Source organism: Erythrolamprus reginae, chromosome 1 (genome assembly GCF_031021105.1).
Source record: "Erythrolamprus reginae isolate rEryReg1 chromosome 1, rEryReg1.hap1, whole genome shotgun sequence".
NCBI lineage: Eukaryota > Metazoa > Chordata > Lepidosauria > Squamata > Dipsadidae > Erythrolamprus > Erythrolamprus reginae.
This window is the reverse complement of record NC_091950.1, coordinates 277,919,892-277,933,339: the sequence shown is the minus strand read 5'-3', so window position 1 is coordinate 277,933,339 and position 13,448 is coordinate 277,919,892. Positions and strand designations below refer to the sequence as shown.

Sequence of the window (13,448 nt, the reverse complement as noted above, 5' to 3'; positions counted from 1 at the left end):
GAGACAAGGGATTTTTAGATCTTTTATTTCACCCGGTCAATCACGTGATGCAAACAAACGCCCAACGCGTCCATCCTTCCAGAGGCGGCACGGTCTGCCTACTCGGGAGAGGCCACCGGGCAAAGATGCAGCCGGTCGCCTCTCGGCCACAAGCGGGGCGCTGCCTGCTGCTTCCCTTGCCTCGGCTTCCCCCACCTGCTCCTGCGGTGGCAGCGGGGCAGAGGCCCTGCCGGGACTCGCCCGGGCTCTCGTGGCCAAACAGGCGCGTGGCTCGCCTTCCTTTCCCACCCACGGCCCGGCATCGCCCGTGCGCCGCTGCCTTCGCGCCCGGCCTGCTTCTCGCCCAGCCGCCGGCGCTGACCATGCTGGGGACCCGGCGCGACCGGCTGCTCATTCTGCTGCTTCTCGGGGCGCTGCTCAGCGCCGATTTCTACTTCCACCTCTGGCCCCAAATGAGGCGGCGCCTCGGTCCGGCCACGGAGACGGCTGAGCCCCGCTGCTCCTGCCCCGCCGAAGAAGCCGCCGTCGCCGCCGGTCCAAAGCTCCGGACTCGGCCGCCCGCCAACCTGAGCAGCCAGGCCCCCCCACTCCAAGCTGAGGAGGCTATTCGCGCACCCGCTCTACAGCACCCCCGAGAGACCGGCCGAGAAGCTGCTCAACGGGCAGGAGGCGCTGCGTTACTACCGGCGGAAAATAGCCCGCTGGAACAGGTGCGTGGGCCCGGATGTGGGGGGAAACCCGGCTCGGGCGCATAAGACCCGCGTCGGAAAAACCCGCTTGTCGCTGCGATGCCTTGCGGGGGCGGGGGTGAGGGAAGAGCGTGGGTGTTTTAAAAGGTCGCAGCCGGCCTGGGGGGCTTGCCAGCACCCCCCCACACCCGGGTTCGGGGTGCGGGGGTTGCTGGCAAGCCCCCCAGGCCAGCTGCGACCTTTTAAAACACCCGCGCCGCTTCCCATGTGTCTCCTGGAGCCGAATGCGGAAGTTCGGCTTTGCTGTTCAGCTTCAGGCTTTGCTGTTCGGCTCCGGGAGACAGCTGCGAAGCGGCGCGGGTGTTTTAAAAGGTCGCAGTCTGCCTGGGGGGCTTCCCAGCAACCTCCCGAACCGAACCTGGGGTTCAGCAAAATTTTGCCTCGGCGTTCGGGAGGCTTCTGGGAAGCCCCGCCGCCCGGCTGTTACCTTTTAAAACAGCCGCGGGGCTTCCCAGCAGTCTCCGAACGCAGGTTCGTAACTCGAAAAAAGTTCGTAAGAAGAGGCAAAATTTTTCTGAACCCCGGGTTCGTATCACGAGTTGTTCGTAAGACGAGGGGTTCGTATCTTAAGGTACCACTGTAATTTCACTAAAAGATCAAAGATTATTTCAACTGCCAATATTGGCACCATGTCTATTTTTTCTTAGTAACATTAAATTTTTTGGGCTCTCACCTCAATCAAATTTATGGGGTTCAGAAATTACATATTCTTCCAGAAACAAAGAAGGTATCATTGGGATCATCCACATGATTGAGATAATCCACGCCCAAATGCTCCTCATAGGTGAATCATGGAAACTGCTATTTTTATGGTTGTCTTATGAGTGGAATGGCTGGAAGTTGGAATTACGTCAAACTGATATTGCAAAGCAGTGTCTATAGGCATCAAGCTTGACAAAGCCTTATACCTTAATCATTTCTTTGGATTTCTTTTTTTTGGGGGGGGCAGGGGCTGGGAAAGGTATGGTGGAGAAATTAAGACTTTTTGGACAATAATGTTTTATTGTATTCATTGGGTAAGTTTCCACTTACCATGTTTTTCGGAGAATAAGATGCATCTGAGTATAAGATACACCTTAGTTTGGGGGGGAGGAAAATAGGGGGAAAAAATCTACCTACCAGGTATTCATCTGGCTAGAGCCCTTAGTCTGTTCAGCTTCAGCACATTATTTTATCCCCTGGTTAGAGCTGAAAAAGCCTTTTTCAAAGGGAGGAGGAATATAAATAAGCCTGCAAAGACTTAGGGCTGAAAAAAACTGCTTCAGAGGGAGTAGGAAGCCAGGAATATTGTTAGCACATAGTTATGGTGGGGGGGAAAAGCTTTGAACAAGTTATATTTGAAATATAAAATGCACCCAAATTTTCAGCCTCTTTTAGGGAGAAAAGGCTGCATCTTATACTCTGAAAAATAGGGTATTTAAAAAGACTATGATTCAAATTTGACTTCCAAAGTTTTAAAGACATGATTTTTTTTAGATCATGCAGTAAAAGTGTGCTTAATATATGGATTTTGGAAGGTTAATAATGGATTAAGAAGATGCAGAATTTGGAATTACAATTTGGAATTACGTATTTTGTCATGGAAATTGGAGATTAGTTTGGATTTTCTTATGATAAAGGACCGTGAAGGCTAGACATTAGAGTCAGAGGATAAAGAAAAACGGAGCAGAAATCCTTATTACAAATTTTTGAATACCTCTCTGCCATATTTATTGGACAGAAAATGGATCAAATGCTTTATAAAATTGACATATTTTAATGAAGTTCTAAAACAAGAATGAGCTGCAATAGATGAATTTGAGGGGGAATTTAAATGTAATATAAATGGATCTAATTGATGACTTAATTCCTAAAGACAGTGAACAGATATTACTTAACATAAAGGAAATCAGTGCATATAATATGGATTCTGGTGTTCCTAAATAATATATATTTAAAATTTCAGAAAAAAACATGTGAGATAAGCTGCAATATCAAAGCCATGAAACAAAACTATTTTGAATATGCAAATAAACCTGGGAGATGGTTGGCCCATAAATTAAGGAAAGAAAAAAACCAAAAAAGAAATATCCAACAACTAAGAGACGAAGACGGAGAATTGCAACATGGACTGGGATTATACAAGAGGTACTGTACTAACAAAATACTGCATTTTATTGTACTGGAAATAGAAGATATTTGACATTCTATTAAAGTGTACAAAGGAAAAAAACAATTAAAAAATTTATACCGAAAAAAGAAAAGAAAAGAAAGATTATTATCCAAAACTTCTTTAAAAAGCTGTACAGACAAGAGGAAATCAAGGAAGAGGACATTAAGAGCTACTTGGATAATAAAAAATTGCAAATTTTGCTGTAGGAGGCACAAACAATACCTAACAACAAAGTAACATTAAGGGAGCTGAAAGAGGCCATAAAAAAACCCCAACAAAATGCCAGGGCCGGATGGGCTACTAGTGGAGATATATAAAAAATTACAGAATGTACTGGAAGAAAAAATGTTAGAATTTACACCGTGAGGTATTGGAATACGCCAAAATGCCAAAATCATGGGTAGAAGCATATAATACCAAAGGAAGATTCAGATAATTGTTCAATTAAAAATTACAGATCAATCTCACTTTGGAATTCAGATTATAAAATATTTATAATATTTAAATTATATGTATACAGTGATCCCTCGATTATCGCGAAGGTTCCGTTCCAAGACCCCCCCGGGATAATCGATTTTTCACGATGTAGGGTTGCGGAAGTAAAAACACCATCTGCGCATGCGCGCCCTTTTTTTCATGGCTGCGCATGCGCAGATGGTGGAGTTTGCGTGGGCGGCGGGGAAGACCCAGGGAAGGTTCCTTCGGCCGCCCAGCAGCTGATCTGCTCGGCAGTGCAGCGAGGAGCCGAATCGGGGTTTCCCCTTTGCTTGGGCGGCAGGGAAACCCCGATCTTCGTCTGCTCGCTGCTGCTGCGGCCGCCCAGCAACTGATCTGCTCGGCAGCGCAGCAGCAGCGAGCAGACGAAGATCGGGGTTTCCCCGCCGCCCAAGCAAAGGGGAAACCCCGATTCGGCTCCTCGCTGCACTGCCGAGCAGATCACCTGCTGGGCGGCCGAAGGAACCTTCCCTGGGTCTTCCTCGCTGATGCCCCCGCTCGCCCGCCCGCCGCCCGCCAGCAAGAGGGGGAGAGATAGAGAAAGAGAGAGAAGGAAAGAAAGAGATGAGAGAGGGAGGAAGAGAGTGTGAGAGAGGAAGAAGCAAGAGAGAGAAAGAGAGAGAGAAAGAAAGATGAGAAAGGAAGGAAGAGAGTGACATCATCGGGTGGGAAAAATCGCGATATAGCATTTCGCGAAGAACGAGATCACGAAAATCGAGGGATCACTGTATATATAACATTTCAAATATTATAAAATACTTATGACAATTATGGCAGAAAGATTAAAAACAATATTAAACCAAATGATTCATTTGAGTCATAGAAACATAGAAGTTTGACGGCAGAAAAAGACCTCATGGTCCATCTAGTCTGCCCCTGTACTATTTCTTGTATAAGTCAAACTGGATTTCTTCCAAAAATGTGAAATTCGTAACAACACAAGCATGATTATGAACATATTAGAATATTATGAAGTTCATTCAGACAAACAATTGGCTTTAATAGATAAAAATAATGCAATCTCTCTCCCGCACACCCTCTGCACATGCATCCGCGACCCCCCTATTTTGGTCTCACATCCCCAAAAAGTGGTGGGATGGAGCTGGGGGGAGAAGTCTTGTGTGCCCAAAGAGCACTGGGATGGAATTTCCACAGATATTGGAAGGCACAGGCTGCAGAAAGTGAGGAGAAAGCATGCAAGGGTCATCCGAAAACCATTTGGCCATCAAGAGACACACACACATGCGCAGTGGAGCTGAGCTGGTCCATGTCTCGCGTGTCATAGGTTTGCCATTACTGTTATATGGTGTTATATTATGTTATGTTGTTATGTTGTTTTTGTATATGTGGTTGTATTTAAGGTTGTTTTTAAAACTGTTTAATAAAAAATGTTTTTAAAAGATATACCAGTAATAAGAGATATTATTCATATATAGGTTGAATGCAGAGTTTAAATTTATTCCTGGATTTTTCACATGTTGGTTTTAAAACAGCAAGAAACAGAAAAACCAATTCTTAAAACCTGTATTTGCAGAAGTAGAATGTGGCTAAATGTCATGCTCCTCTGCTAAGGCATATTCCAGGATCATTTTCAAGGTATGTGTCATCTCTTCTCGGCTTAGCATTTCCTTGTTATATACTACAGCAGATATTTAAAGCTGCTTCTAATGTGTTCGTTGATCCAAGACAGCATTACATAGTGAAAATATAAAATATACGGGACATTCTAAATGTAAACAACCTCTACAGACAATGCTCAGTTTGCATCAAATGAATCTGCCTGAAAACCTCTCTATAGGTTTTCCAATCATAAAAGGAAGCAAAAAAAATTAATTCCACAGTGCTTCTGAAGTTGAATCGAATAAGCCTTCCAATGCTCACTGGAACAGCGTAACAAAAGAGCACTTAATGCTACTGCATGTTATTCAGCAGAGGCAGCCAATGAATAATTAAGCCAGGCAAAAAGCATGTCCTGAACTCTGAAAATTGCCACTTTTCAAAATTATGCAAACTCATATAAGCAAAAATAACAAACAGGGAGCAACGAATACAGCAGCTGGCTTCACTAAATGTTTTCTCAGTTTCAGTTGAATTGAAACAATAATCAGAGTTGTGATTTTCAACTAATGTAATTATCAGGCACAGCAGTATGAAAGGGGGGAACATCAGGAGATATATGCTTGATGTACCAAGCACAAGCAAAAGACCTAGAGCAGGGGTCTACAACCTTGCACACTCAAAGAACCACTTGGGCCCATTTTCCACAGCAAACAAAACACTGGGAGCCACAAAACCGGAGTAGGCGTGGCGAACTAGACATCACTCACTCCCACCCAGTCACATGACCCTCCCGCCATGCCTACCCAGGTTTTGTGGCTCCTGGTTTTTTTCTATGGGAAACAGGTATCTCTCCCCCCCCCCATCTCTCTTTCTCTCATCTTCTATCTCCCTCTCCCTCTATCTCCCTTTCTCTCTCTCTCTCTCATCTTCTCCCTATTCCTCTCATCTCTTTCTCTCTCCTCTCTTTCTTTCTTTCTCCTTTTCTTTATCTTTCTCTCTCTACCTCCCTTCCTCCCTCTCTCCCTCACCCCACCCTCACTTCCCAACCCACGCACCCTGGGTGCCCCTGAAGACGCTTGGCAGGCAAAATACAGGACAACAAACACCCCATCACAAAGGCAGTGTCTGCTAAACCCTTGCAAAACTGGGCAAAGGAGGAGAGAGGAGAGCAAACAGAGACAAATTGAGACAAATCTCTCTCTCTCTCTTTGTGTGTGTCTCTCTCTGCCAGACTGTAGCAGGAAACATGAGGCTACTTCTGGCCTTGGCTGATGTTGGATGCGTGACCTGCTCTCTGCCCCTAGAGACTGAGTTGCCAGGGCAGAGTGAGGCAGGATTGTATTGCAGGAAGGTGGGGGGCTGTCTCCCACATTGCGAAGCGCACTTTCACTGTGCTGCGCAAGGCACTGCAAGAGCAGCGGGCAGGCCATGGTGGAGGTATTGGGTTTTCCCCCCACCTTACACTAAAAGGAAAGTCAGCCAAGGCTTCTCCTCCAAGAACCCCCCCCTTATACTTCCTCCTGCTCCCTCTCCTCCACTCAATTCCACTTCGGAACAGAGGATTGTTGGGCTGATATCTGAGCACACCTTCTGACCACCCTCCCCCCCCCCGGCGCTCAGCCCGCAACTCTGTGGTCCTCCAGGTCCATCTTGCTGAGGAGGGGAAGCAGCCTGCCTGGCTTCCTCAAAGGTGCAGTGCATTTCAAAGGTGGAAGCTTGCATTGGGGGCGCTGAAGTGTCCCATTGTGAGAGCCAGCGCAGTGGGGGCACTTCTGCTGGGGCAGCAGCTTCCCTGGTGGGTTTTTGTACTTGGTGCTCCGCCAGGGGAGTGGAGCACTTCCCCACATTGCCCCCTTCTTTCTTTTGGCTCTACCACCGAAAGAGGAGGAAAGACAGGCTTGGGGGATGGCTCCTACCCTGCAAGATCCATCCTGCCATTCTATCCCATCCCTCTTTATTGGTGGCAATAGCAAATGTACTAGGCAGAATAGTAGCTCTTTCATCGCACTGCTGCGACAGGGCCACAGCAGAGGAGTGAAAGAACTGCATGTAGCTCCAGAGCTGTGGGCTGCTGACACCTGACCTCAATAATAATGTCTGTGGCTTATTTTATTGTCCATACTTTTTATTTACTTGTTCTTTCTAAACTAATGATTCATGGTGTCATTAAGGCTGGACAACAACTGAGCATAACATAGAAGTGCAGTCACTGAAATACAGGCATACACCCAACCAAGTATTCAATCAGCAGATAAAATAAACATTATTTTGGTTATAAAAAAAATGAGGAACAAGGCACTAGCCAGGAATGACAGATTATTTAAAGAATATTATCATAAGGGAAAGGTAAGTGGATTTTGGTATATGCTAGGAAGCAATCAAAAAATCACAAACAGGAAAAGAGATACAGACATAGCATTTACGTATTTCCATGTGAATCTAAAGCACTGCAAGAAGTCAGCCTCTATTCATGTTGCATTGCAAACAGAGGCAGAGGAAATGATGTATCCCAGGAAATTTAAATCTCTTCTCAGTTCACATGCAAAGTGAAATGGACCAGTTGTAACATAAATAATTTGAGTGGAAGCAATCAACTACTAATGGTCAATAGTGACTAATTGCTAATCCAAAGTGAAAAAAAAGAAAGAGAGAGTGAGAGCTATAATTATCATAATTTATGGGATGACCACCTTGAGATCTAGAATGGGCTGAAAAGTCAATGATTTTGCACTAAAAACAATACTGGTCCATTAATAAATGAAAGTAGTGTGTATTTGTTATTTTTAAAGAAATGTAAGTTATTGAGGTGAAAGGGAAAAGTTTAACAGAATAGAGTCCCTCCTCTTTTCTCCAATCTCTGCTGTTTAGACCAGAATGACTGCCCCAGTCTCCCCCCCCCCCCAACTTTGGCCAATTATAGACTATATATCAATCTTCATGGTTAGAAATAGAAAGAGGTCAGGTATGCTGAGGAAGGATTGGTTTGAGACAAGAGGCCAGCAGTCCTTTGTGGAAGGAAACCACATGGATAATTATACATGTGGAAAGTGGAGATAATGAAAAAGAATACCTGGAAAAGAATGGGATATAGAAAAGAGAATGTGACATGGGAGGTGAAGAAAAAAATAAAAAGAACAACAGAATACTGAAGGCAAGAAGGATAGTGTGGTGGCATGAAATGTAATTGAGCAGACTGCAAGATCACCTGGGGCAACAGGTGGAGGAAAACAGATAAGATGGTAGCAACAGCACTGCAATGCAAGCCTGCATCTTTTGGTTTTACTCTTTATTCCATGGGTGCCAAAATTGCATCATGGACCAGATTGTGATGTATCACAATGTTTTTTGCCTTTGCAAAACAGGGATGGGTGTAGCCTGCACGTGATGCATTCAACTCACAGGCTGCCAGTTTGACAGGCCTACTTTATTCCAATCAACTAGCCTAATTACCAGAACTAACTCCCTACAGCTAATCTCAATTCCTGATGAATATATACACGTCCATATCACTTGCTTCAATTTTCCATTTTTTTGCCTACTTTCCAATGTAGTCCAGGCATTTCCCGGAAGGTTTTTTTTCCAGATGTTAAGACAATTCATTTTTTAAAGCACAATTGTACAAAACATTCAGATGTGATGCTTCTGAAACTAGTTAAGTGATCTTAACTAAAATTATAAAATTGATTTTAGCCAAAAGACAGAGTTGCAAGTCAAAGAATTAAATTAAAAAATTGTAATGAATTTGTAGCACTATGTACTATTATGAATTACACACACACACACACACCCCTCTCTCTCTATCAATGTAATCTTAAAATATACAAGTAAATCGATCTTACTTTTTCAATTCCTAAGTTTTTTAAAGGTTTTTCTGGTTCTTTGTCCCTTTTTCTCTCTTCTTTCTTCTTTTCTTTTTCCTTCTGTGGAAATATGTTCTATTAAACATTGTATTATATATAATAAATCTTTAAAATAAAGTATCAGTTATATTAACTTTTAAAAGTTAATTTAAACTTCAATTTCAGAAAGACATTTATTTCTATCAGAACTGCAATGGCTTCCTATATTATGTATATATGGATATGTATATATATGATATATATATATGACATCTTAAGAATTATATTACAAGGCTCACCTCACCATACACATATACATCTGCATGGACTTCAAATATCTAGTATAGCAAACATTTTCCCCTTAATAAACAGCAGAAAGACTAGAAAATTGAAATATGTATGACAGTTTTCTATTTTCCATTGGCTTTCTCCAAAGTCTCATCATAGCCATCTTTTCCACTGCTATTGGTTTTGAGGGATTTTACAGACTTATAGATCATCTTATTCTGAGATCTTTGACTAATATGGAATTGATAGCATGGTTTAATGGTTTATTTAGCTGAAAATGATCAGAGATGCTATGGGAATTACTGCTCCGTCCTGATGGCATTACACCACAACACCTCTAAAAATCTGTATATCCCATTCTTATATCTTCTATAAGATATCCCCAGAAAAACACCTAGAGCACTGAGACTAGGTCTCGTGGTAATGCTGATAATACATACTATCTATGATTTGATGATTGGGATACATGTCATAGAGATTATTATAACATATTCTATACACGATCTCACTTTAAAGAGTTCAAAAATTTCATCCATATACTTATCGGAGTAGTGTACCCTAGGATTCCCATATCACTGTTTTTGAACCAACTGTCCTGACTTCCAATTTGTTTCCAATACACTTGATAATGTTAATATTGATCAAGAAAGGATTCTATATCCTATAGAAGTCATAATACCTAATTCTGATCTCTGCATTGCAAGGCTTCCTCTTTCTTTAGGACAAGGGTCTCAAACTCATGGCACGCAGGCTGGATGAATCACATGCTGGCTACCCTCACTCCCGGTTTAAAGAAGGGAGGAGGAAGTTGTGATATGTCACCTGATGACAATGTGTCAAGTTGCAAGTTTGACACCCCTGATTTAGGAGTAAGCTCAGAATCTACATTTTCATCAAAGATTCATGTATGTCTCATGATGTAAAAAGAACAGGTTGGATAGTATATAAAACAGAACCCTGTTTGTGGTGCCTCATCAGTTCTAGCCATTTAAATAATAGCTATCCTGTTACACAAAGAGGTTTTTATTTTTGCCCTTATTTTACTACGGGGTGGACAAAAAAATGGAAACACTTGACTTTTTGGCATCATAATGTTTGAACATGTTCAAAACAATTAAAACGTGACATTTTAATGTTGTTTTTTAAATTCTGTTATTTGATATGTTCTTTTTTAAACTAGCTTTTTTTTTTTTACAGAAATTTAAGGAAATTGGTTATAACCTTCTAGAAATGGCAGACCTCTCAGACTTTCAAAGAGGCCAAATTGTTGGTGCTTGAATGGCAGGTGCTAGTGTAACAGAAAGTGCCCGAACGATAGGTTGGATATTGAAAGACAACATGATCAGTTGGTGCAAAAATTTTGGCAAAGAGATAAATTTAGAAACATGGGAAAAGATATGGGTGTATAACTGGAAAATAACAAAATCAATTTCTTTTAAAGAAAACCAAATTAAGATGTTTTATAGATGGCACCTCCCACCATATAGAATTTCCAAAATGTTTCCGTCAGTGTCACCTGTTTGTTGGAAATGTAAAAAAGAAACTGGCACATATTACCATACATGGTGGACATGTCCTGAGGCTAAAAATTTTTGGAACAAAGTAGAGAAATGGATAAATGAAATAACAAAGGAGAAGATTAAAAAATCTCCTGAATTCTTCCTATTGGGCATTTCAAACACAAAGTACAAAAAAGAAATTTATTATTTAATAATACACATATTGGTTGCGGCATGAATTACATTTGTGCAGAAATGGAAAGAAAAGACAATACCAAAAGATGTAGAAGTATTTAAAAAAAATATAGAATGTGCAGAATTAGATATGATGACAAAACGTTTGAATAATCAAACTGAAACAGAATTTTATAAAATATGGGATAAAGTATATGATTGGTGGAATTTTAAAAATAGTATTAAAAATTAAATAAGTAAGAATGTATAACTATTTGAAGATTTATAAGATAGAGTGAAATAGTTTATAGTATGATAAAGTTAAAAGTGTTATCTTTTCCTGCATTTTTTATATTTTATTTTTCTGAATAAGTATACAATATTTTATAGATAAAGAAATTTAATTAACATGATTAATATAAAAAATATAGAGTTAAATTTAATAAAAATGTAATGTAAACGTGTGACATTTCTGTATTGATCTGACAACAGTTAGGGTTTTATATTTTTGTATTAGTTAGACTTCTACGACAAGCGGAGCAATGGTAGCTCCTTAAATGTTTAATGTTGTTTGTCTTTGTTTGTCTTTTTGAAAAATAATAAAAAAAATTAAAAAAGAAAAAAGAAAGTGCCCGAATGTTTGGCATTTCAAGAGGTAATGTCTCAAAAGCAATGACTGCTTTTGAAAGAGAAGGGGAAATGTCCTCAGCCAAGCACAGATCTGGTCGAACGTCAAAGTTGTCTGAGAGAGACCATCAGACTCTAAAGCGAATTGTTAGAGCGGATCGCAAGACTACAGCTCCTAAAATCACTGCAGAGCTCAATAGACACGTAGAGAACCCAGTTTCCACAAAAACTGTTCGAAGGGAGCTTCACAAACCTGGATTCCACGGAAGAGCTGCAATTAGAAAACCTCTGCTCTCAAAGACAAATGTTTCAAAGTGTTTAGAGTGGTGTAGAAACCACCAGAAATGGTCCCTCGAGCAGTGGCAAAATGTGATTTTCCATTTTTTTGTCCACCCCCTGTATAGCGATTATTTGTTATAGTTGTTAAAAATTGTCTTAACAAGTACAAGCATGATTCAGAAAATGACTACATAAATACATTTGCATCTGATTGTGTGCTTAGTCTGACCAGGGAGTATTATTACTCTTTGGTCATTTTTATTGTTTCTGTAGTTTCTCCTCCTTTCTCCCCCCAGCCTTCAAGAAATGAGTGGCCTGCAAAAACTGTACCCTAAACAAGCAAACAAATAACAAAAAGCCTGCAATTCCAATCCAAGCTCTATAAGCAAACCCCAGTGGATGTAATTTAAACCATGTTCAAGACTAACAGAGCAATAAAGAGGTAGTCAAGATATTGCATCTGGCTTTCATTTTGGAAGTCATGTAGAATTGGCAATTTTATTATGTGGATATTAAAGAAAAGACAAGTCTCAAAATCCCTAATCAAATCACTTGGAAATAGGTGTTACTGAAACCAGAGGATCTTATTTCATAGAAAACATATTCAGAATAGAGGATTACTAAATGAGTACATAGACGACTGAAGATAAGAAATGCATTTTACTAATTAATAATTCATTTTCAAAACTATGCCAGTAACTTGTCAATTCTTCTTGGAATCCATTATCTCCATAACAATATTTATTTGAGGAAACCTAACATACCATTTAAGTTACAAATCTAGGTCAGACTTGTGTGCTATTGTGAAATAGTTCAAAATGACCTGTAAAAGTCCAGGAACAAATGCTTTTTGGATAGATTTACAAAATGTGATATAATAACATTTAGAGTTTGGTTTAAAATACCTTTAGTCCTACCTAAGACAAATTACCAATATATCACGGAAATATGTCACGAAATAATTCCATATTGGCTGAATTTGCATTACATTAAGCCACGTGTCATAGAAACCACAATGAACAACTAGAGCTGAATTCACACACAGTAAGCTACAAACAAATGTATTAACCTGTACTATAGCTACTCAGAACAAAAGTAGAACACATCTGCACCAAACACAACACAAACACCAAGAAGAGGATATACCTCCATTTTGCTTTGCTCAGAGGCAGCTTGCAGAGAAGGAGATGTTTGAGGTTGAGCAGCATCAGAGGAAGACATCTGTACAAAGCAGATGAAAGATGAGAAAAGACAATATGACAGGCTACAGGAAAGCCACCAGCATACTTTATTGCTTTTGATTTTTGAGAAAAGAGAGAAGAGAATAGAGAAATGTTTACGCTAATTTTGCTACTGAAAATATATATATATTTTTAAATGTTTCAAACAAGATAAATGAGTCAATGACTTCCACAGTTCAATCGAGGATTTAACTGGAGGTATGAAAATTAATTATTATATAGAATGGTACACAGAGTCAACTGCCCTTTCAAAATTTACTAAAGACATTTTTAAAGGTTAAAATCCAATCGGGATATAGTAAACGCTCAACAGATGAATATGCTAGAATATCAAGAAAGAAATGAAGTCGGATAAGATCACATCACTATCAAAAGAGAAAATAATTAAGCCTGTCATCCCATTGTTCAGTTTTATCCAGCACGACTCATGAATTAGTAATGCTCTAAACTAAAAAAAAAAGAAAAAAAAAGACTACCGTTCTATAGGAGTAGGGGGAAAAAAAGGCAAAGGAATCTTTATTTTTGCTCATTCTAACAGATTTATT

General features: G+C 40.4%; 1 protein-coding gene across 5 annotated transcripts in view; it reads right to left on the bottom strand.

Moving 5' to 3' along the window:
- The window catches only part of SMAP1 (small ArfGAP 1), an 80,312-nt gene that overhangs the window by 26,245 nt on the left and 40,619 nt on the right, over nucleotides 1–13,448 (bottom strand). Inside the window, exons 5-6 of one of the 5 annotated variants that reach the window (XM_070733045.1) lie at nucleotides 12,809–12,883; nucleotides 8,796–8,876 (exon numbers count right to left, since the gene is read on the bottom strand). The exons of 1 other annotated variant lie outside the window; for it this stretch is intronic. In XM_070733045.1, the coding sequence (XP_070589146.1) occupies nucleotides 8,796–8,876; nucleotides 12,809–12,883 (156 nt within the window). The remainder of the gene's footprint in view (nucleotides 1–8,795; nucleotides 8,877–12,808; nucleotides 12,884–13,448) is intronic. 3 more of the 5 variants (XM_070733046.1, XM_070733047.1, XM_070733048.1) reach the window with 3 other exon arrangements.